The sequence below is a fragment of the Microtus oregoni genome, unplaced genomic scaffold (genome assembly GCF_018167655.1).
Source record: "Microtus oregoni isolate MIOR12 unplaced genomic scaffold, Mior012 000050F_ref0000143, whole genome shotgun sequence".
NCBI classification, from domain to species: domain Eukaryota; kingdom Metazoa; phylum Chordata; class Mammalia; order Rodentia; family Cricetidae; genus Microtus; species Microtus oregoni.
The window spans coordinates 5391090-5416227 of record NW_024543256.1 but is presented as its reverse complement, the minus strand read 5'-3'; the positions used below and the strand labels follow the sequence as shown (position 1 = coordinate 5416227).

At 36.5% G+C, this 25138-nt stretch overlaps 1 protein-coding gene across 1 annotated transcript in view; it reads right to left on the bottom strand.

Moving 5' to 3' along the window:
• Nucleotides 1-5898: 5898 nt before the first annotated feature.
• The window catches only part of LOC121437087 (protein diaphanous homolog 2-like), a 441828-nt gene continuing 422588 nt past the window's right edge, over nt 5899-25138 (bottom strand). The window contains 1 exon segment of the mRNA XM_041636931.1: nt 5899-6440. Within this exon segment, the coding sequence (XP_041492865.1) occupies nt 6376-6440 (65 nt within the window). The 3' untranslated portion in view covers nt 5899-6375.

Genomic DNA, 25138 nt, shown 5'->3' with positions numbered 1-25138 from the left:
TCATTACTTGTGCTGGACATTTACCCCTCTGAGCATATGAAGCCCTTTTGCTTTAGTACTATACAGAACATACAAATATCTCTGGAAAAACAAGTTTGTGTGGAGCATGTGAATTGCCGTTCTGACTTTTTTGTTGTATAAACATTTCTCTACTATTCTGATTAGCAGAGTACGTGGATGCAAAGAAGAATCTTAAGTATGCATGTCTTTGAAGACAGTTCATGGTGTCTACTTGACCTGGCCCTTCCAAAAACACTCTTTTTTTTTTAATTTTAATTTTAATTTTTTTTTCAGTTGTTGAAAAAAAATTTCTGCCTCCTCCCCATTTCCCATTCCCCTCACCTCCTCCCACACATTGCCACCTCCCCCCACTCCATTCCCCCTCCCTCTCAAGAATGAAGAGCAGTCCAGATTCCCTGCCCTGCGGGAAGTCCAAGGTCCTCCCACTTCTAGCTCTTAAGATCCAAATGAGGAGCAGAAGGAGGAAGAACATGAGCAAGGAAGTCAGGACCACGATGGGGTGCAACCACCCACTGTGACAGTGGAACTGATCTATTGGGAGCTCACCAAGGCCAGCGGGACTGGGACTGAATAAGCATGGGATGAAATAGAACTTTCTGAACATGGCGGACAATGAAGGCTGATGAGAAGCCAAGGACAATGGCACTAGGTTTCGATCCTAATACTAGCTTTGTGGGAGCCTAGCCTGTTTGGATGCTCATCCTCCTGTACCTGGATAGAAGTGGGAGGACCAAAAACACTCTTGAAAGCTCTGTTTAGTGAAAGCTTTCCCTAGAATGTCCTCACATCCCCTTGAAAGCTCTGTTTAGTGAAAGCTTTCCCTAGAATGTCCTCACACCCCCTTGACACTTCACCATCTATACCTTTTCATTCATATTGAGTCTGAATCATAGACAGTACAACATTTAATGCAAATCTAAGCTTTATTGAATTAGTAGGCATTATATAGAGATTGCAAGTCATTATTGGTCCAGCACAGATACAAGTGTTTGTTCCAAGGATAAATGAGAGCACAAATTGACAGTTTTACTGCTGCTTGAACTATTTCTTTAAGGTGGCTTGCTATGGACACAATCTCCCTCAATACCCATTCAACACAGTCTTGGCTTTCACCTCTCCCTTCAGCAGAGGGATTCACAATATCTAAAGGAAGCTTTTAAAGAACTCTTCTGTATCAGAGGTAGTTTTGTGCCTGCATTATGCATCAGAGAAGACATCTGAACAAAGACTCCATAAAAAGGGCAGAAGAGATACACTAGAGCAGAGTTGAGATCCATGATTTTTTTTTCAACTAATTGGCTACAGTGGCAAAAGTATCAACCAAAATTTAGAATAGCCTTTTGTCTATTTAATAACAAAGCATGCAGTAGCCTGTGCAGACAGTAGCTTTTTAATAACAACCTTAAATCTGTCTTGAGCACCAAGGATGCATTTTCAAAAGTATAAACTATATTTATATGCAGTGACTACTGTAGTGGTTGAATTATGCCCCCCCCTCCACAAAAAGACATGTTTATTCATGTGCTAATCACCAGAATTTGAGATATTACCATATTTGGTTAAGCAGGTATTGGGAGGTGTAACTAAATTTAGGCTCTGAAAAATGAGGATGTAATCATAGATAATTTGGACGGGTCAACAAAACTATCCTTACAAGAGAGAGGGAGAGGTAGATTATACAGAGGGGATGGTGTTGAAAAGGCAGATGAAGCCACAACCCAAGGACTAATGAAAATCACACGAAAAGAGGCAAAGAATGGATTTTCTACCCGAGCCCGCAGAGGAGTGCTGTCCTGTTAATATCTTGGCTTTGTATTTGTGACCTTAAAAAATCACAGAACCAGACATCTACTCTTGTTTCCCACTGTGTTGTGGGAATCTGTTACAGTAACCATAGGACCCTAACAGAAATTTTAGTATGAGGAAGGGTATTGCTATGACAGATATCTACAGATGGGAAAGGGGCTTTGGAATGGGCTACTGGGTGGAAGGTGGAACAATTTTAGATGACGAACTTAATAGAGAAACTATAGATTGCCTGAGCCAAACCACTGTTGGGAATGTCGATGTTAAAGGCATTTCTGGTGAGGGCACAAAAGGAAATGAATATTGTAATGGGACCTGGAAGAAAGGCAATTGTTACATAGCAGCAAAAAAGAAAACAAACTAAACAACAACTTATCTGAATTGTCTCCTGTAGTTTTGTGGAAAGCCAGACTTGATACTGTAAGTGATAAAGTCGGGTATTTAACTGAGGAGCTTGGCAAGCCAAGTGTTTGAGGCATGAGCTAATTCATTCTTGCTGGAGGTGGGCCAGCAGACTTAAGGGAGTGGGGAGGAGAAAGGAGGATAATAAATGAGATATGAAGGTGAAATGGGAGTTACTTACTGATGGGACCGTAACAGGGGGTAGTGGTGGAAGTGAGGGCAGGAGGATGGAGGTGGGGAGAATAATCAAAAGAAAAACAAAATGTTAATGAAAATGTGACAGTGAAACTCATTACTTTTTTACTAATTTAAAAAAGTTAAATAGGAGGAAATGAAAATGTTAAGGAAAAAAAAAAAAGAGGAGGTAAATTGAAGAAAGAACCATTATGTCAATAAGGAAACAGCATTTAATTTGGTAAATTTTGTTAATCTTAAAGATGGTAAAATTCTGCGTCAAGATGTGCTTTGGAGTTAAGGTGAAGGATGTGGCCTACCAGTTTTTAAAGAATAGCAAGCACTGAATAGATCAGGTACACATTCCTGGATTCATGCAACTATCTCAAAGAAAACCACACCTAGAGCTGAAACTATTTATGAAAAAACTGTGAGGATGCCAGGCAGTGGTGGTACACACCTTTTCCCCAGAACATGGGAGGCAGAGGCAGGTGGATCTGTGTGAGTTCGAGGCCAGCCTGGTCTACAAGAGCTAGTTGTAGGTCGTGCTCCAGAGCTACAGAGAAACCCTGTCTCGAAAAATCAAAACCAAAAACCAAAAAATTGTGAGGTTGGATTGACATGGCATACTTGGAACTCACATGTGATTTTTGAGAATGCAATAATTATCAGAATACTTTTGGCTTGGTTTGAAACATGCAGATAGGAGGGAATGAGAGAAGGCTGCCAGATAGATCGCTATGGTCAGAAAACAAGCTCATAAAATTACTCATCTGCAAAATGTGATAACTTTCAGATTAGTAAAAGAAGCACCTCAAAGGCAAAAACAACTGTGGGTACAAAGACAGAGACCTGAGGCCTGGAGCAGAGAAAAGAGCTACAGTTCCAAAGGGTGATATCTGAGACAGAAAGCCATTGCCATGCCTTGACACCTATGGGCAACATGTTTGGCTGGATGCTTGGAAAACTGTTGGGGCAGATGACTCCTTTCTACTTTCTGTTCTTTCCCTTTTGGAGCAAGAGTTCCTTTGTTATTAGTCCACGCCTGCCTTAGTGCTATTTTAGGAGAGAATAATTCATTTTTATTTGTTCTCTCATTGTGTACCAGGTAGAGAAAGGCTATTGCTCCAGGAATGGGAATACCTAAATATCATTCATACTTCATTGGACGATCTAGATTATTGGATTTGGAACTAATGGCATTTGGATGAAATTTTGGAGTTAGAAGTTACTTTTGAGCCTGGAGAACATTGGGAAGAGGTGAATGCATTTTACATATGGGACAAACATACATTCTGGGGGTCAGTTGGCAGATAGGTGGGAAGAAGAGTCATGCAGATATCATGAAGTTCAGGATCAGTGGTGAGATCATCCTGTTTTAACATGGTGGTCTCTAAATGCCACCATCAGCATCCTTACAAGAGAGGCAGAGAGAGATCAGGTACACAGAGAGGAAGGTAATGTGAAGAGGAACAGAAAAATGTGGCCATCCAAAGATGAACAAGGCAAAGAAGGGGCCTCTGCTGTAGCCTCTGGAGGGAGCATGAATGGTCTAATGCCCAGATGTCAAGCCTCTAGCCTCCAGGACCTTGGGAGAATACATTGCTGTGATCTTAAACCATCAGATTTACTGTCAAGCATTACAGTAGCCAAAGGAAAATATACTAATCAGTTAACTTGTTAAGTAACATTCCAGAGAAAAAGTTGTAGAAATGGCATTTCTCATCTGTGGCAGAAATAAACAAAAATAAAAATTTCAGCCTAATTTGGTTTTATTTTAAAAATTGTACTACATATTTTTTTGTGGATGATACTCTTCAACCTAAAATAAAAAGTGCAAGTGGCTGGAGCAGGACTACTGTAAGTCCTATAAGTTAATTCTGTGTCCCCTGAAACGTTTTCTAATGTTTGAGAAAAGCATGTGGAATGCATTTAAATACAAATATATAATTTATCAATAACAGTACTTCATTCATTCCTGTTTACAAACTAGAAAATAAGGCAAGTTCACATCTAGAAAAGGTGATATGCATCAGTATGTTAACCTTGACCAGTTAGGTAATATGGCAGGGCTAATGCCCCAAATTTCAGTCAATGTTTACATTTCAAGATCAATTTTCTACAGCCTGAAAAGCTATAAAAAATAAAACACAAAACCTCAAATAAGCCATACCACAATATTTCAGAAAATACTTTGTAAAGTCAAAAATGCATACAGTAGTTATTTACATCAATTAGTAGAACTTCAATTTTGCAGTTATTGTTTTAAAAAGTATGTGAAAGTGGTATGTTTTTAAGTGTGTGTGTGTGTGTGTGATTTTTCACTTAAGAAAAAAATGAAAAAAAAAAAAACCCTCAGACATTGTCACCTTCTGATTTCTCTATTATAGCAGCTTCAGAGTATTTTGAATTATAATACCCAAGTAAGAATGCACTAGGATGAAAGGCAACAGTTTAAATTAATATACATCAGTATAAAGATGCTGTGAGCTACTGGTCACTTGTTTACATTATCTCAGAAGGTGGCTTGCTAAGCCAGTCATTTGTTCTTTTCTCTGAATGTCTATAATGTGCTTTGGAGAAATCGAATTTTCTACATAAGAAATATACATACAAGCAATCTTTTACAGCAATCACAATCATCTGCATGAATTAGTCTTGAAATTACACTCCAGAGAAGTTACACCAATTATTACAAATGCACATTGTAAGCGAATAGATAAGTATAACTTCTCTCTCACATGTTTAAAACAATGCCGAGCTTCTTTATCTGCTAGTGTTGTTTTGGCAGCATCACTGAAATGTGTTAGTAATATACGGTAAGTAAGTATGGTGATGACAGAGAGGTTTACCTTGTTACAAGGATATGGAATTACTGCAGTAAGAGATATAAGCACGCACACATGCATGCACGCACACACATGTGCACACACACCCACACACATGCACAGATACTTGCTTTTACTTCAACTACCAAAGTAGAACAGGTAAAGGGGTGGAAAGGGACATAAAACAATTGACCTTTACAAAGTTTTCTACTGCCTCCTGCATAATGAAATCGCTTTCCTCCCTCTGGACTCTTCTGCAGTTCTATTCCCTAACTCTCAGGGATGAAGTGAGAAAGAAGCTCTAGAGTGAAGAACCAGGAATCAATATTTTCCTCTCAAATCTAAATAAAGGCAATAGAATTTTCAGGCTCATCCCTAGCATATGCATGAAGTGTAGAGGTTTTCTCAAAAATAGCTTTCCGAAGAATTTCTATAAGGCAGATATCTATGCAGAAATAGAAAACACTTCTTAAATAAAGTTGAAATCTAGCTGATTTTGTATTTTTAGTAATGATAAGTGCCTGTGATATCATGCTGAAACACTAGACTAATGGTAAGATTAATTTCTACCAAATAGATAAATCCATCAACCTTCACTTGAAATGGGTTCTAAATATCTTGACTGGGGCTTTTTTTTCAGAGTGTGCTATTTGCACCCATTCTCCCAGACTTTACATTATATACAAACACACGAAGAGCTAGAAGTAGACACTGAAAAATCTTCCTGTCTATTCCCCTTTCCTCCTCTTTTATTTTTTTTGGACAGTGGGGTAGGGTTGGTAGGTGTGACCTAGAAATTTCAGTTTTACATTCTTTGACAGAATCTAATGGAATGTTTGTAGGAGCCTTAGGATTCTTCTATTTTCCTTTTATACTTTTGCCTCCACAGTCAGGTAATGTCTCCAAATGTCAAGTAATGTGGGTCTTTCCACTACAGAGGAACAACTGGTTTCTAATCAGGACAGCTGGGTTCGGATTAGTGGACTTGCAGTACTCTTACAAATACATATTACTTCACCCAGCTCAGCTTGACCTTTGTGGAAATGCATTTATTTCCACTCAGACCCTTGAGTGTATATTTTGTTCTTCTCAAGATGAATGATTTTGTTTTCTTAAATGTCTCCATTCTTTCTGGCATCAGGAATCACTTGGATGACATGGCTCCATTGTGGCGAGAGCGTGATCTTTCCAGAGGGGCCCGTCTGTTATCTGTAGGACAAAGAAAAGAAGGGAACACACGGTGAGCTTTAGATTCTGACTATTGCACAGTGTCAGGTTGAGAGAGGTTTTCAAACAGCCTTGAGAAATCACTTCAAATGAATATGGAAATAAGCTGCAAAGAGCCCGGATCTGAGGCATTTGCACTGCAGCTGCCAGGCTGAGTTCAAGAGTTCTGCAATCAGCAAGAAATGATTTTTCTTGGTAAGCAGAGGCAGAGTGATAAAAGCAATGGAAGAATTCTCTCAAGCACAGACCTCTTGGAAATAAGCAGGTGACAACAAAATTCCCTGGTAAAGATGTTAAATTGAAAAGATCTATGTACATTGCCTTTTGTTAAAAACCTCTTCAGTTTCCCACGAGTTTTCAATTTGTATGCTGGCTACCTCTAAAGTACATCAGTGTATGCAGAGTGTGTGTGGGGGGGGGCGATTTTCTTTTAAAACAATGATTGCAATATATGGTAATCAAAGTAGCTACTGAGTTTGCCTGATTGTATGATGTAAAGAAATTCAATACATTATATAGTCATTATGGAAATGAATAATGAATGGGACCTATTCTTGGTCTCATTCCCCTACCCATCACAGGAAGAATAATCACTGTAGAGATGACTGTTGGCACAAAACTTGGAAAGCAAAGTTTAAAAGCACTGAAAGTTGCTGAAAATAGTTTTAGCTTTAATAGGGAAAAGGTTTACAGCTCTGCATTGTGATGATCACTACTACATTATTATCACCTCTGTTTTATGCTCAGCTTAAACGCAATTGATGTGGGTGAAAATCTCTTCCTGGCAAGAGCATAATATACTTAGATTTTCTATTTAGAATGAGACTCAGTCCCTAGAAATAATGACAACCACCAGCACTTACATAAATGCTAACACTTTACACTAGTTAATTTGCTAATTCACACAACATCCCCGGGAGGTAAGCCCATTTCATTCTATCCTATTATCTCTGCTTTAGTGATGAAGGTTACACAGCAAATCAATGGTATGATCGGAGATTATAATGCAAAGTTAATGTCTAAATGTCAGGCCTGCTTTGTTCAGAAATAGACGTTGGATCCTCCCAAGCTGCTCTTCATTTCCTCACTAAGATGATGATGGCCCACTAGCATATCCTGTCTCTCCATGAGGAGGCTGGCCCGAGAAGTGCTGAAGTTTTGTCATGATGCCTTTCTGGGTTGTACTATCATCTCTTGACTAATTCCCGGTAGTCTGTGGTCAATACGCAGCAAAACTTTCTTGCACCCATAACCTTGGCCTTATTAATACCACCTTGTGAGTACACTGAACAAACTAGTCAGAAGCTTAAAGCGTACTCAATGTTTCAGAATGCAATCATATTGCAGAAAGGTGAAGAAGCAAAAGACTTTCTACTTGCAGATACATCTGAGTGATGGATTATTTGGGGAATCCTTTTGAAGATACCATTAAAAGGTCCATTATTTAATTTGTGATATGGATCACAATTCAGCAAAAATGTGAAGATAACACTCCTGGATAAAGGGCTTGTTACTTAGATGGCACAGGTTTGCATACAGATTAGTTTGGGACTTCTTAGAAGACATTTAAAACTTAAGCTACAACCAGATGATTCCCATTTCATTGCAAACACTAAAACTTCAGTTTTGTTCTTAGATACAAGAATGATGGCAGAATTTCCACGGGGTCCTGCCAGCTCTCTGAAAGAAGTTGGTACATTGCGGATCCTACAAACTGAAGTCAACAAGTATCTGTGCTTCCCTCCAGGAACACCTCTGACATCCTGCAAGATAACCATTACCTAGTGGATCACCACCAAAACTCCAGCATCACAGTATTAAATGATAGGATGCGAGGATTCATATCAACTTGCAATTTGCTGGTGGCATTTGGTGTGAGAAAACGCTTTTGAGCCAAAGCAAACTGTCTAAAGGACGTTAAAGCTTTTGGAAAGTGGCATGAGCACTGGTTCAGGATCCAAACTTGGCCTTATAACAGATAGAAAAGAGAACTATTTTAGATTTTCTTTTTCTGTCCTTTTGATCTCTTCCGTTTAGGAGCCTAAGAGGTTCCTAACATAATAAGATAATTACATGAAGAAGCAATTCTGTAAAGGTCACAACTTATATTTTTGAAATGTCAACCTACAATCTTGTTTATGAGGAAAAAGCCATTAAAAACAATGGCAACATTGCTGATCTAAACTTTTAAAAATTAATTTCCAGTTCTTTATATTTATGTTAAAACTAATTTTTCATAAAACATATATTTGTATCATAAAGTTCTACAGATCAAGCCATAAGTGGAATAAATGGATCTCATAAAGTAAACATATACATGCACACACACACACACTTTCTTTCACAGGCACACACACTTCTGTATTTCCATATGTATACATAGATTTTCTATCTGTCTTCACATTATAATGGCTAATAATTTAGTGATAACAAATTTTCATGCTCAAGACTGACTTCATCTTGGAATAAGAGATTAAAATACCACTGAGTGGATTATTTGAAACATAACTTCTATATTTATGGTATTCAATACTAATGGACCTTTGAAGTCAGCATCACATGTATAGAAAAAGGACTCTTCAGTATAAGCTGCCACCACAGTGTTTTTGATCTTGAACTCAAGTGTTTTTTTTTTAAGACATTATTCTTTAGAGGACAACAGAGGCACATTACATTATGATATCATTGATGTCACTGACATTAGATATCATTGCTGTCAGAGGGAACAGAGTAATTGAGGAGATTGTGAAATTGATGGCAGTTCTTGTTTGGAAACAGATGGAGGAAGTAGGTGGTGTGCTATATGATTTGAGGACTTGATAAGACCTACTCAGAATCAAGTTCATTTCCCAGTCTAACAGAATTTGGTAAGCAAGCCCAAGTTGATTCTCCTTATTTGTGAGAGACACATTTTTTAAATAAACTCTTATATGTAGGTGAGGAGTTTCTGATGCTACTACGGAGGTTGAAATCTTTAAAGAGTAGCGTTGAAGAGAAGGGTATACTTTGACAAAGATGCATGCTATGGAGGCCAGTGGTCTTCAGGGAATCTTCCAGATCTTTTCCAAAGGAGAAGTTAAGCCCATGTCTTGGCTTTAATGTGGTTCTGTGCCTTCTATTAGGTTACCTGTTTAAACTAATGGCAAAGCTGTCCTAATTGGGGAGCAAGAAGCTCCACACCTTCTCTAAGCAAAGGTACATGTGGCATTCATCTCTAAACCTTGTTGAGTACTGTAGTAAATGAATTAAACACACTGTCATACTAACTCTTCTAGAATCCGCTCATACAATCATTTATTTAGTGACTATGCAAACAACACATAATGTAGAATATATACAAATGACATTAGGTTTTAGATCTCCACCCAAACTTACGTCAATAATTTTGTTGTTTTGTAAATGCCAAGTAAAATGACCAAAGACTAAAGACAGATCAGATATAGCCCAAAACTAAGAGGACAAAAGTCAGACTAGAAGCCTCAGTTTTGAATATGCAACCTGGGTGTGTGCAGTCAAAGCTCTAATAAAGAGTATTCCCAGGACTCTATCTTTCATACTACATGTATGATCAAGTTGAGACTGAAACTATGAGAAAAAGGGTCAAGTCCACTACCAATTCCTCTCATAGTGTAATGTGCCTCTGTTGTCCTCTAAAGAAATAATGGTTTTTGTTTTTTTTTTAAAAAAACTTGAGTTCAAGATCAAAAACACTATGATGACAACTTATACTGAAAAGGATGTGGGATAATGGGAAGCATTGCTGGTGGGGGTGCAAACTGGTACAAAAACTGGAAATCAGTATGACGGTTTCTCAGAAAGTTAGGAAACAATTGAACTCAAGATTCTGCAATATTGCTGTTGGGTATATACCTAAAAGATGCTCTATCATAGCACAAGGACATGTGCTCAACTATGTTCATAGCAGCATTACATTATTTGTAATATCCAGAACCTGGAAACAACCTAGATGCCCCTTAACTGAAGAACGGATAAAGAAAGTGTGGCACATTTACACAATGGAGTATATACAGCAGTAAAAATAATGACATCTTGAAATTTGCAGGCAAATGGATGGATCTAGAAAAAAAACATATTGAGTGAGGTAACCCAGGCTCTGAAAGACAAATATAATATGTATTCACTCATAAGTGGCTTTTAGACATCAAACAAAGGGAAACCATTCTACAGGCCACAACCCCAGAGAAACTAGACAACAAAGAGGACCCTAAGAGAGGCATATATGGATCTAGATAGGAAGGTGAAAAAGACAAGATATCTTGAGTAAATTGGGAGCATGGGGGTCATGTGAGAGAGTAGAAGGAGTGAGGAGAGGAGAAAGGAGAGTGGGAAAAATGTATAGATAAATAAAAACAATGAAAAATACCTCGAGCTCAAACTAGACATGCAATGTGTTGTTTTTTACCCTTTTCTTGTAAAAATTTTGTTATTAAATGTCTGTCATTAAATATATTATTTTTCTGTTATTAAATATAATACTGAAAACACAATTTTGAATGGCCATATATTCATTTTATATTATGCAAATACACCATAATTTACAAGAAACTTCTCTTCTGAATAATATTTAAGGTGATCCCAATATTTTGCTTCTATAATAGTGTAGAAATAGTGGAGGAAATGATCATCCTTATGGATACACCCACATGTATGCCCTATATAGAACAGGCATTACTAAGGTATGCAGAAGTAACCTCAAATGGCATTAGAGACTACTGCATTAATTTAAATCCAATTGGAAGTACATGAATTTGTCTTATCTCTTTGGGTAATAACCTTTTAAAATGTGCTAATATCAAAAGTGAAAAATGACGTATGATTTATTCTTTTTGCATTTTTTCAAATATTAGTAAGGTGGAACTTTTCATTTATTTATTTTTCCTTTGCATGTTGGCCTTGTCATTTGATAGTTATTGTGCTTAAGATAACAACTGGTAAAAAATAAAAAAAAAGATAGCAACTGGTTGAAGTATATATTAGAAAAATTTTCCTTAGTTTGTTATTTGCCTATTGTATATTGTGAATTTTTAAGACTGTATGGTTTCATTTTTTTAATACTATTTTTTGTAGGAAGGTAAGGCCTGCCAGGCTGAGAGGAGCCAACCAGGATTCTGGCACTATCAGAGGTCCTGATTGTGTCTAGCCAATGAGGGATGACCAGATGCTGCCTGAGGACCTAGCAATGGGCATTTGTCAGAGGTTTTGATTGTGCCTAGCCAATGAGGGGGTGATCATGCGATGTCAACGCCTGGGTGCTAGGAGGGTATGTAAGTCCACCCCCACCCCTGGCTATTAAATAAACCAGTCTGCTGAATGCCTTCATTCTGATTCCTGATGTGCCTTCTCACTTCGTCCCTCAAGGAAGATCTTAGGGCACAGCTACAAATTTTATGTAATTAAATCTATCAATATTTACATTTTGATATCTTCTTTTATTTTCAGATTTCTCTAATAGATATTTGTCTAACAGACATGTCTCTATTATACAGACACTTGATAGGTATCAAGTCATGACTCTTTATGGTCTTTAAAGCTTAATCCATTCATATTTTATTATTAAAATTATCTTCAATTTATTTTGTTTCACAATTCCAGATAAGCTTTTACACTATTTTGTTTTTTGTTTTATTTTTTCTTTACAAAGGACACAGGTTATTCTATCACAATTTGTTGAATAATCATCAATTACTATACAGATTCATTATATCTTTTTTATTATATATTAAAAAATATTGGAGTTTCTATTATTTTGGCATTAGTATTATTCTAAATTTTTATATAAATGCCTTCTAATTTCATTATTTGAGCAAAATAATCATTTCTCTGATGGAGGAGTGTCATATCAATCTGTTCATTTCATTGGTTAAAAAATAAAGAAACTGCTTGGCTGGCCCTCATAGGTTAAAATATAGGTAGGCGGAGTAAACAGAACAGAATGCTGGGAGAAAGAAGCTGAGTCAAGGAGTCGCCATGATTCTTCCACTCCAGGCAGATGCAGGTTAAGATCATTCCTGGTAAGCCAGCTCTTGGGCTACATAGATCATTAGAAATGGGCTAGTCCAGGTGCGAGAGTTAGCCGAGAAAAGGGTAGATATAATGGGCCATGCGGTGTTTAAAAGAATACAGTTTCCGTGTAATTATTTCGGGGCATAAGCTAGAGATAGCCATGTGGGTGGCCGGGTGCTGGGGACGCAGCCCCGCCGCTCCTATTACAACATTTCTCTTTATCATTATGATTATTATTTCTATTGCAATAATTATTTGGCAGACATGTTCTATGTATCCCCAATAGGTCTGGAATTATAATACCCTGGCCTCTGTCTCTTCAATGCTTGGATTATGAATGTGAATTTTATGATATGTTTCAGTGCCTGTGGAAGTTAACTCTCCATTATTTATATTTTCATTTAAAATATACACTTTGGCTGGTGGTATGGCTCAGTGATAGAACAGTTGGCTATCATGTGAAAAGTTCTGGGTTTAATTCCTTAAATCACACACACACACACACACACACACACACACACAAATACTTTTGAGGCATAGTTCAGTAGTGGACATCATGTTATAATGATAAAGCATCCCTAGTGACAACTCAGTATGCAACTGTGAGTATACTAATGCTCAGGTCCATGTGTGTGTCTGTGTATCTGAGTATGGTTTCAGGATGGAATAAAGGGCCTCATACATGCTAGGCAAGTGCTTTACCATTGACATGACACATGGTACATCCCCAACCACTTTTAGGAATTTCCAGGCTTCTCATTTCCTTGAAAATTCAACAAGGCCTTACTTTTCCCCACACTGCCTTCTAATCAGTTTTTCTGATAGCTTGGCAATTTTTCTTTGGGAAGTAGAGCAGAGTCTAGAAGTCTCCAAAAGAGCATCATCAATTATAGCTAGACAGGAAGTCTTGTTGTTTTGCCCATCAAAAGTGTGAGTAACTGCAATTAAAGTTGTAGTCTTGTTACCTATTGATAAAGTCTAGTGCTTCCAATTTGTGAATCTCATGTTCTCATATTTTGTAGTATGTTTCAAATTTTGGACATCTACCAGATATCAGTTATCACACTACATTGACCTGCTTTATTCCAGTGGAATTGTATACATAGGATGTTATGCAAAAATGCGTGTGCAAGAGCCAGCCGATTACCTCTCTGCCCAACAATTAAAGAGTTCTAGGCTACCTACTCTATTGTCAATGATACTGCAGTGTTTTTGAATCTAGAAACAGGCCACATTGTGTAATCCATAAGCTTTATTACATGAAAATAAATCCATGCAAAGAAAACAGGAACCTAGATTACTGTGGTAGTTCTAGTTGGCAGAAGAGTGGAAAGTTATTTTAATGATGATGGTAATGGAAAGCAATAATGTTAAAACAGTTCAGAGGCTACTGTGACTATAGACACACAACTCCCATTAACTATAATTGGAGTTAAGCACATGTAATGATAACAAAATAGACCCTTAAATGCCTTTCCAATTGGAAAATAAGCAAATGCATTCCGAGAAACAGCATGCTTTTGTGTGGAAACTATACCATTCTAATTGAGATGCACAAATTATTTTCACATTGATATTACTGAAGATATGATGTTGGTAGTTTTTCTATGTTTAAGGATATAGATCTGCTATAAGTAACGTCCGTACAAAGAATGTCTTTCCTTTTCTTAATGCTCAGCATTTGTTATGTTATTAAGGGAAAAGTCTCAATAGTTGCAATGGATTTATTAATTCAGGAGCTTGTTATCAGCATGAAACTCTGCTGTGCTAGGGGAAAAACAAATTATATTTTATAAAACTGCGGTACTGAGATTAAATCACCTTTCTGTATTTCACTTTCTTCTTATCCTCCCTGCCGGGTAGTAACTCTACTCTCTATATCTATTATGAACCTCATATTTTGCAAACTACCAAGTCTTGTAGCAATATAAGGGTACATTATCAAACAAACTCAATTATAGAAACTTTAGGAAGACGGAAATATAAGATAAAAGTAAAATCACACAGTATAATAATATTACTTTAAGGCATTAAAAACTTAATCCATATTAAACTACAAATGTAGAATCTATGTGATTCTTACTTTCATCTTTCACAAACACAAACACGGTGCTTTTACAACATATATACTCAACTTGTTGGTATTTTAAATGGCTGACATTTACATAATTGATAACTTGGGTATTTCAAAGGATCTTAGAAAAATGTGATGCAGATAAAAGAAAATCAGTATACTATTCAGAATTTCAGCTGCCACTGACCTTGCTATTGATTATCTTTGGATTCAATGTCAAAGCTAGTGAATAGATTTTTTTAATGTCGTTGGCTTTGTACATTAGTCAAACATTATATTTACTTCTTTACTAGAGAATGCAAATAGGACCTAAGTCAAATGTTCTCTCTGTGAGGATGAGAGTCTATGAGAACATCTGCATATCTAGAAAATATAGAAAATACAAACTAACATACTAGGAAAAGTTTTACAAGAAATTCTATAAGTGAAGCTCATGCTGTGCAGAGCCAGCATCATAGTGGCTTATATGGAGCAGTTTCTTAAAAATTATTAATAAAGTCATCATCCAGTCACTAGCCATGAATCACATACATATCCTTGAATTCACCTTCAGCTATGCTGCTTACATAGGGGGCGTACATCTTTGCCATTAATACAAGGAAGAAATTCTTTCTGTCCTTTTATCTAGCTACAAATTGTTACTGCATAAACTATCCACCTGGTAATAACAGGTAACCTTATACATTACTTGGGTGGGAAGAATAAATGTATCAATAACAATAATATTAAATTAATTAGGTGTTTCATGTTGCATCTACTTCACTTTAAATGTAGTTCCGGCTCCAACTAGAGAAAAATTACATCTCTTGAAAGTAGGAGTTAGAGGTCATGCAAAACTTTACCCTCATTAGGACTTAAAAGATAGGTGGGATTTAAACAAAAGAGAAATAGAAAGATAGCTGTCAATTTCTGATTAATAAAAAATGTAGGTTTTAGTTCTTTATATTGCAGACCATTCAGTTATGCAAATTTTTCTCTTGGGAAGTACAAAAAGGGAATGAATATATAAAAGGAAAATTGGAGTAACTATACATCTTAACTTGCTTTTCCCTAAGGAAAAGAATAAAATGACACAATAAAAGGAAAGGAACTGTTTGTATTTGTAGCTGTCAGGACTAAGATGCAGTGATACCTATTTCTATAAGGATGTTATTTTAATTTCAATTCTGGTTCTTAAAAACAATTTTCAAGTATTTATACATAAGGTCACAGTTCTATCTTGGAAGGGTGGGTAAGACCAGCAGAGATTCTCTGAAGTCAACTAAAGAGGTTGTTGAATTCAGCTACATAGCAGTAGCGAGAGTGACCATAGAAGGGATGATCAAGGTGAAGATTACAATGACCTGGGCTAGAGTGTTTGGCAGGGTGAGATGCTGAGTAGCCATTTGGTTTGGTGCTGAATAAACTAGCTAGTAAATGGCTCTGCAATCCAGGGTCAACTCATTATTATCACCTGTCATCTGTGTGACTTTCTACTTCAGGGGTGACATAGATCCCTGTGACTAAGAATACTTGCCATCAGCCATTTCTCCAACTTTGAGCATATGATGGACAATCCTCTGTCATTCTCCATGGCAGTTGTTTGTGAGCATCCTGAGGTTTGTCGCTGATATGCTGAATACACTCACCTGTCATCTGCTTTTGTTTCGAATCACTCTAAGGCTTTAAATCTAGTCTTATTGTTTTTAACATGTGCAAGCTTGCATTTAGGTTTGTATTCCCTATTTCTAGATGATGGTGATGGTGGAGGTTTGATAGCACTCAGTCTAACTCTAGCTTAAATGTGGGAAATGTGGAGGGCAGTAAATACCCTGGTTTCAGTATTAAAGCAGAAATGCCGGTCCTTCCTCCTACACAATGTGCCCATCTCCCCAAAGACCATATCACAGTAAGAAAGCCCTGCCTATAATTTTGAGAAGATGTTTAACCTACAGTTTACATTGCAAGAGCCAATAAACAGGTGTTCACATCAGTAATGATTCACATGCTAGCCTGTGCTTAATTACTTAACCAGTTGTGTGGTTAATATTACAGCAATATTATCAGCAATCTCACGTAAACATATTGTGGTAATATTACAGACACTTTAGCAGCTGTCAGTGCCATTGTTTTTAAAATATAAACTGTCCCTTACGGTTGAAGCTGGTCAGCAGTTGTTTTAAATATGAACAATTAAGAGAGTTAACACACAGCTTCTCAATTTCATATTCACAACTGTAAGAAAATCCTTTATAATTTTAATATCTAATGCAGCTCAAATACAACCTGAGCATTAGGACAGGGCTAAGTGAATAAAATGGCTACTAACAGCTTACTTTTTGCAGAAAAAGTCTCAATGAATCATTTAAGCCTACCGGAACAATGCCAGCCCTCATCAGATTTAGAAAAGGTAAAAACACAAAAGGCTGTTTTTTCAGATGCTCTCTAAGACTCTGTTTCTATTCAGTGCAGCATATAGGTCATCATGAGATTCAATATAGCATGCTAGTTACATATAGTGGCATACTCTGTAGCCAGTCTAAATTATTATATAGATGCAAACATACCAGAGAAAGAAGTCCAGATTTTAAACTGAAAAAGGCAAGTTACCAAGGAATATATAATATTCCTATTAGTGAAAATACACAATTTATAATTTAAAATTTTTTTTGAAGGACATGTACCCATAAAATCAGCAATAACTTCTAAATAGTGGGATCATGATTTGTCCTTTAGGTTTTGGAGGGAGCTATATTCCCAGACAATGATTTTTTTTATATTATTTCTCTAATACGTGAGATTGCTTTATCAACCTCCTCCCCTCAAGGCTCAGGGATCTATGCTGAAGAGCAGTTGAGAAGTGTCTAAGAGCCAGTAGTGGTGGATGGCTGCAGAGAAAGAGCATTTCCCAGACGGAACAGTACTGATACACATGCACACAGGAAAGGTGATAGTATGCAGAAGACCCATACAGGTTCAAATCAGATAAAATCCTAGCACTAAGAAGAGGAGGTGGTACAAAATCTCACTTCTAACCAAGAGATATTTGCAACTGATTCTTGATGGGAAAGGGAAAATCAATTTTTTTTTTCCTAATAGAGTGTCAATGAGTCTATCAACCATACTCCAGGCCAGGCCCCATGCTTGAGAATAGTTGACCTCATGCTTGAGAATAGTTGGCTAGTACAAAATAGACGCCATGATTTCTGTGTACTCTTGGTTTTATTTTGGTATTCTTCTTGTTTGCTTTGATTTTTATTTCTGTTTTTATCTTTTAGAGATATCTGTTTTTATCTTTTAGGGAGCAAGTTGGGGAGGATCTGGGAGGATTTGGGGGAAGGAAAAGAATATGATCAAAATACGTAGTATGAAAAGGATAATAAATAAAAGTTTGAAAAAAGATGTCTGAGTCAATTCCTGGTTGATTATGTGATTACTTACAATATTATAATGAAGAGCGGAGATAAAAGGACAGCAAAGAGGTTTCATTATCTGTTTTGCTTATGGACTTCAGAGCTTATAGGCTTTGTGATAGGAAACACAATTTTTAGAAGTTAAACAAATTTGTTTTCACACAATTATCATTTATAAATATATATCACATCTTAGATTCTAACTTGTCAAATTTTAAGTTATAAAAAGTGATTCAGCTTAAAAGACTGTCTCCACAAAGATTGGTTAGGACTTAAAAGAAGGGGAGGTATGCCTTTATTTGTGGAGAGCTTTATCTTACTGATAAAATCACACGAGATACCAAAAGAAATAACTAATTCAAACAGTTAAGACCTCTTTCCATAGATGGTAAATGACCCGGGCCCACTTTACAGAAGACATCCTATTGTGATGGCTAGTTTTGTTTATCAACATGACACATCTGGGAGGAGCGAACCTTAGTTGAGGAACTGCCTCCACCAGATGGGTCTGCATGCATGTCTGTGGGGCATTTTCTCAGTCTGTAATTGATGGAGGAGAACTGAGCATGTTGTGGGAAGTACCATCCCTAGACAGGTAGGTGTGGACTGTATATGGAAAGCAGCCAAATCTACCAGGGAAGTATGTCCTCCATGGTTTCTGCTTCAAATTCTTGCCACGCTAGAGTTTTTGCACACTTCCCTTTGTGATGGACTATAACCTGTAAAATGAAGTAATCCCGTTCCTCCCATAAAAACTGTTTTTGGTCACTGTTTTATCACAGCAACAGGAGGAAACTAGAATACCCATAAAGTGTACGTGAAGATACAGAGCAGAAACAGCATTATTCTCTCTTAATCCACATATACAGATATCATAACGGAGTAGGCAAAGCTAAAGGACACATGCACGAGTCTTTAAAATTATTAGGGCAGACTATAAGACACAATTTTCTAATAAGATCCCCTTTACACTTACATGAGTGAAGCTTTGTCAATACCAATTTCCTCATCTCCAAATGGAGATAAGAATATTAATAAGATAGGGTATTAAGAGGATGGAATGAGATGCATTCATACTTGCTTCACATTGATATTTAAATAGATATGAAGTATATGCATGTACACATGTAGCTGTACACATACACACATATCAATCAACAAGGCTCGAGTGAGAAATCATCTTTATTTATAATAGATATCCACAGCTAAGCACATGGGTCAATTTCTCAGTGCATGGTCATATGGGTTTATATCTTTGTTCTGCCTCTTAATAGCTGTTTCTTCATTTGTATTCATCTTTGCCACCATGGAAACAACAATTAATATTAACTATCTACTTAACAGTATAGTTACAATGACTAAATAATGGAAATGGACCATGATGATACCTAATATAGAATAAAACCTTAGTGTCTTTAATACATGCCATTGCAAGAGTCAAGTTTCACAGGTTTCAGTGGACAGATTTTACACGTTTTGAAGTATAGACAGACTAATTACAGCAGTATGACAATTTTTAGCCACTTTTGGGACAACGAGAAAGGTTGCAAGCAGATGTTTGTAAAAATCTTTTTCACATTAGCCCATAAAAACAAAGATTTAAGAAAGATCGGACAGGAAATCAGAATTTGCCAAAGTTCTCACTTTTTATTTATTTCACAAGTCATCACAGGCTAGTATATTTTTATGCCCTTGGGAAGCAATGAAAATCTTTTATAACTATATATTTATTTTTCTTATTGTCATCCAGTGTGTATAGAAATGTTGCCAGACTGCTTTCTATTACTTCTCAGCTTTAGAATTCCAGTTGTCTGGACACATTTGTCCCTAAGGGTAGAAAGAGATTATTTCTAGAGATGCCAGCCTGGCTTGAATGATGCATCTAGTAAAAATGGTCACTTATTTTGCCCCCGATCCTAGGAGAACAGTTTTACCAGGCCACCTACTGACCTTTCATTTGCTTTCCTGAATAGTCTATTCACTGGAAAAGGTATGGGGGTTGGGAGTTTGCTTTTGTAAGTAGAGTGTGTTCCATGTTGCACATTACTCTTGCTATACAAAAATAAGCATGCAATTTACTTCAATTTTCGTTTCTGAAGAGTGACTATGTGCCTTGCATTGTGCTACAATGATAGAGCAATAAATGTGACAGTGTCTTCTTTGGTAGCTGTGATGTAGTGTCTGCAACCTTTTGGTTTAAAAATTAGTCTGACCGAGACGTGTTAAGGCTTTCTCTCTACCCTGTTACATAGTTCTCAAGGAGTTGGATATTAAAACGAAAAGTCAACCTTCTGCATACAAAAATAATAAGAATCCAGTGAGAAAGCGGCCAAGATTAGGGTCTACTCTTTAGGAACACAAATAATTTCTTGCAGGAGAAAGGCATGACTGGAAGGAATTTCAAGAGTAGGTAATATTGTAATTGGCTAAAAAAGGTTAAGGTTGAATTAACTGAGAGGAAATAAATAGTCTAAGGGAGACATTGTATTGAGCAGACAGATCTGTATGTATCTCAAAAAAAGCCAGTAGTGGCTAAGGACAAGGGATTCTGGCCAGATGAGTGATGCGTCTTAGGCACCACCTTTAAGGCTCCCAAGTTTCAGATATGCAATAGGGAATAAATTGTAATATATAGGTTATTTGATGATCATGGGGTAGGTTAATTTAAGAGAGGACAAATGAGAACTAGGGATTAATTGGACATGGGAAAAAAGGAATGTCTAGTCTTATACATATGTGAAAATGGTGGTTCCATCAGCTAAAATAGGACTTGCAGCAGGAGGAAGTACTTTTAAGAAAAAGGTGATGAGTTCAGTTTGATACTTGTCAAGCTGGAGATGCCTTCAAAACATATGGGAGAGACGACCAGCAGGCCATTAAATACAGTGAGACTGAAGTTCGGAGAGAGGCTTGAGCAGAGTTAAGAGTGATTTGGAACTCACTTGATGCATCGTAAACAAAACCATCACATACGAAAGGACACAGACTGAGATTCATGGTTTGTTGGTCAGATTCTGGGAATTACCGATGATATTTAACAGATGAGCGCAGGAAGAGGAATCTTTGACGAATACGGACAGTAAGTATTCAGAGATGCACAGAAAGAAAGTGCATATTACACAAAGCAAGGGGGAAGATTTTGAAAAATGGAATAAGCAATAACATCATATACTGTAGAAAGATGCAGTAAAATAAAGACAGAAAACTATCAGATTTAGAAATATGGAGGTCATTAGAGACCTTAATGAGAGCAATTTCAGTGAAATAAGGCGAGCAGAAGCCAGACTGCAGAAGGTTGAGGAAAAAGTGGAGGCAATGAATATAACTTACACTTGCATTTTTTATAACCCTGAAAGAGGTGATATTTTCTTAGAGTAAAGTCAGTTACTTTAGGTCACTGTGCCTGACAATGTTCAGCATCATCTACAGCTGAAATGGTCATATATATTGATTGGATGATGGTGGACATCTGGCCCCACTATGGTCTGCTGATTCATAGGTTGCCTAGTAAGTAGAACATGGTATGTGATAACAAGGCAATGTGTACATGGGTAGTAAGCCAATTTAATGTGAATAGAAAGGAATGAACAGATATACAGAAAGAAGTGAAGCTCAGTTTGTTTCTTAGGTGCCTAGAGTGCGTTTCTGTTGCACAGTATGAAAAAATATTAGATATTTCCACTTTCATAGCTAATGTTATTAAAGATAGTCAGTGAAGCCCCCTATGCCATTTCTTCCAATGGTGAGTATAGTTAAAGTTGTATTTTTCATTTATAAGGTATAGTAAAAACTATCAGCATAGGTATATCTTATAGTAGTGAATTGACAATATCAAGGTTTACATATACATGTGTTTGCTTTTGCATTGTCTGAGTTATTCCAGTGTGTGCTACCATTTTATCTAACAGTGTAGGCAAATTATACATGAGAACATGTGACATCATAGTCAACACCATGATCAGGGTGAGAGCCAATGGTATTATGACACTGCAATGATCATTGTGACTGTATTGCAACTGTTTACTCATTATGAGCTGAATGGAAAATGCACATTGAATAATTCTAATGCATCTGACTCAAATGAAAATGAATTAGATAGTCATGCAGATTTCAGTACTAACCTAGTCTCCATAGGAATAGTACAATTTTCCAAAGTTATTGAGTAGATACCCTCATTTAAACCACACTTTGAAAGTTGCTCTCTAACAATTTCCTTTCAATAATGGACTCTAGTAATCTCAAATTCAATCACAATCACAAAGCCTTGAATTTACAAAGTGGGATTCTGTCCAGCCTAGTTATATCACACAGATTTGCTGCACACATCAATGAAGTGAAGATATATAGCTAGATAAGAAGCCACATCTTTCTACTATTAAGCTTAGCATCTATGGACCATAAAAAGAATGTTGGTTTTATTTTTATAAGTTCTGTAGTTGTGTTAACTACAACAGAAGAAATTCACATTTCTTTTTGTACCTGTTGTCACTGGAATGGCCATATATTAGAAATGATTTTACATCAATTATTGTGGCTACCATAGGTTTCAATTCTCACTACAATGAGTTTACAATCTCTTTCATCACTCCTAAAATCTGGAAAATAGTGAACTGGCCAAATTAATCACTACAGTGAGGTTTTCCACCCTTCAAGTCATCTTCTAACCTGCCTTTGTAGGCTGTGTTCTCAAAGAGACAGTACTCCCCTGCTCAAAAGGCCACCGTGGATTTGAAATAAGACTAATGTGGCTCAACCTTAATTTGAAGTGGTTAAAAAAAAGACAAAACTGTAAAGGAAGTTGCTACAAGTTCACTTTCAGAAGGACTTCAGAGAGCTGATAGATTAAAATTCACTGAGGGATAAAACACATGAGGATAAAAGTGAACAGGTTCACACTAAAAGAAGTATCTCTGGGAGAATAGAATATATGAGTGATATATTTGGCTCTAAATTCTGTGGCAGTGAAAATGTCAAGGAGAAATTTGTAAAGTACACATTTTGTGGATTCTCTTTGTTTGTCCACAAATCCCATCCCATCCCACCCAATCTGATTTTTCTTGATTTTTGACTATCCCCATTGAATCTAGCTAGGTTTGCCTTCACAACTGTTCTATGAAAATGGCTAGCTATATATAAGTTAGATTTTTATATACTGTCTCCTCCATTCTATTAAAAACTACTAACCCTTGAAAACACAAATAGAATAATATCTTCCTTAACCTTTAACCTTCACTTATCTTTCTTTCCTCTTGGTTCTATGACACAAATGTACTATGGATGCTACAATTCAGCTTTTAATTTAAAGACAGCTTCATACTCCTCAATATTATTTTGGGCCTGACCTTTATGAGAGGACAGAATTGGGATAGGCCAGAATGCATCTCTACTACCTCTTGATGAACTCTCTCAATAGAAAGCAGGCATGAATCAAGTGCATATTGACTCTTTTTCTTAGTAAAACTTTTAAGAGTACTTATAAATATAAATATGTCCCTTGTTCCCATATATACATATTTGTGTGTACAATAAATAGTTTACAAATGCTATGTTTTCAATAGAGACTTTTACTGTGAGTCTAATTGTAAACTGTCTTAGAGATAGCCTTGCATTTTTAGAAGAACAGAGAGAAAAGGGTAATATGTGTGGTTAAGTTGTGAAGTAGTGCATAAAATGACATTTAGTGATTCGGAGTGTTCCAGTGTTGACTACATAAAAAGTGACAATGAATTGAAGTGAAAGAGACTTCCTTGGAAGGCTCTCTCCTGACCGACCATATTACAGTCTCATTTTGAGATGCTCCATTTTATCTATTCTGAATTTTATTCACAAAGAACTATAGCCATAAATATCAAAATTTCAAGACCAAGGCAAAATTTGTACACAACACTTCTAATGGATTCTGTCAAGATTACTGAACTACTTTTGGTAAGATGCTTTAGTAGCAAGCACTTTCTTATGGATTAGAATAAAATAAGTGACTTAGGAAAATTCCACTATTTCCATACGTGTAAGATGTAAAGCATAACAAAATTTCATAAATAAAGTATAATTCTACAAAAATACAGGGAATTTTCTACAATGGCTGCATTTACAAATAGGCTTACCTTGAATCCATATCATACTCTTACAGTAAAAATCAATAGTTTTCTTTAGTCTTCATTTTCCTTGACCTTGCTGAAGCTTTTGACATTGTTAACAATTAATCCAGGCACAAAACTCTTCTTTCAGCTTGTCTATCATCACTTCTCCTTCATCTTTAAACTACCACTTTGATTGGTCTATGTTTTAAAACTACGGTTCTTCTTCCCTATGTATAAGTGATCTTCTGGGTATTATTCTTTGCCCTTTCACATATTATTCTATTTATTTTTCATGAGCTACTTTTCATGGGTATATCCATCTATGTGGAAAACTTCAATTATTCTTTTTTTTCTGCAGGGTAATGGATATAAATTCTGCATTTCCTAGGCTCTAAGTTATAGCTTCAATCATCTTTCAATATTTCTCCTGATTGTACTAAAGCTACCATAAGTAAACTAGACAGATTTCTTCTTTTTTCATTTTATTTTCCCCTTTCCATGTTTCCTTGTTTTGAAAATTTGGAACATGTTAATTGTTGAATTGTTTCTCTTTAAAATTCCTATTTTGAGTATTTAACTACTTATATATAAGAATTAAATTACTTTATTTTGAGGTGATAGCATCTTTGTTGAGATAGAAAAGATAAACAAAAGTATTAGACTGAGGATGGTGTAACCTCAGTATTCATGAGACAAAGGCAGGAGAATAAAGAGATCTAATCTAGGCTAGGCTACAACAGTAAGTTTGAAGCTAGATGTGGCTATATAGAGAGGTGTTAAGGCCAGTAATGCCTGCATAGCAAGACTTTGTCTCAAAAAACTAAATCACTAGCATGGCACGTAATAACTTAAAATTCATATCATTACAACAAGGAAAAAGTTGGAAACATACATTAAAGGAGAGTAACATTTGTGCATGACGAAAGAATCAGTTCAATGTTTCTACCCATAAAATTACCAGAAACTAGGAGACAGGCCTAAACCAGGATCCTTCCTGAGGAAGCATGGCCAGGTTCATACCTTGATCGCAGGTTTCCAGCATCCAGAACTAAAAAAATGGTACATTCTGTTTATGACACGAGGAATGTTGTTATAGTAGTCCTAGAAATC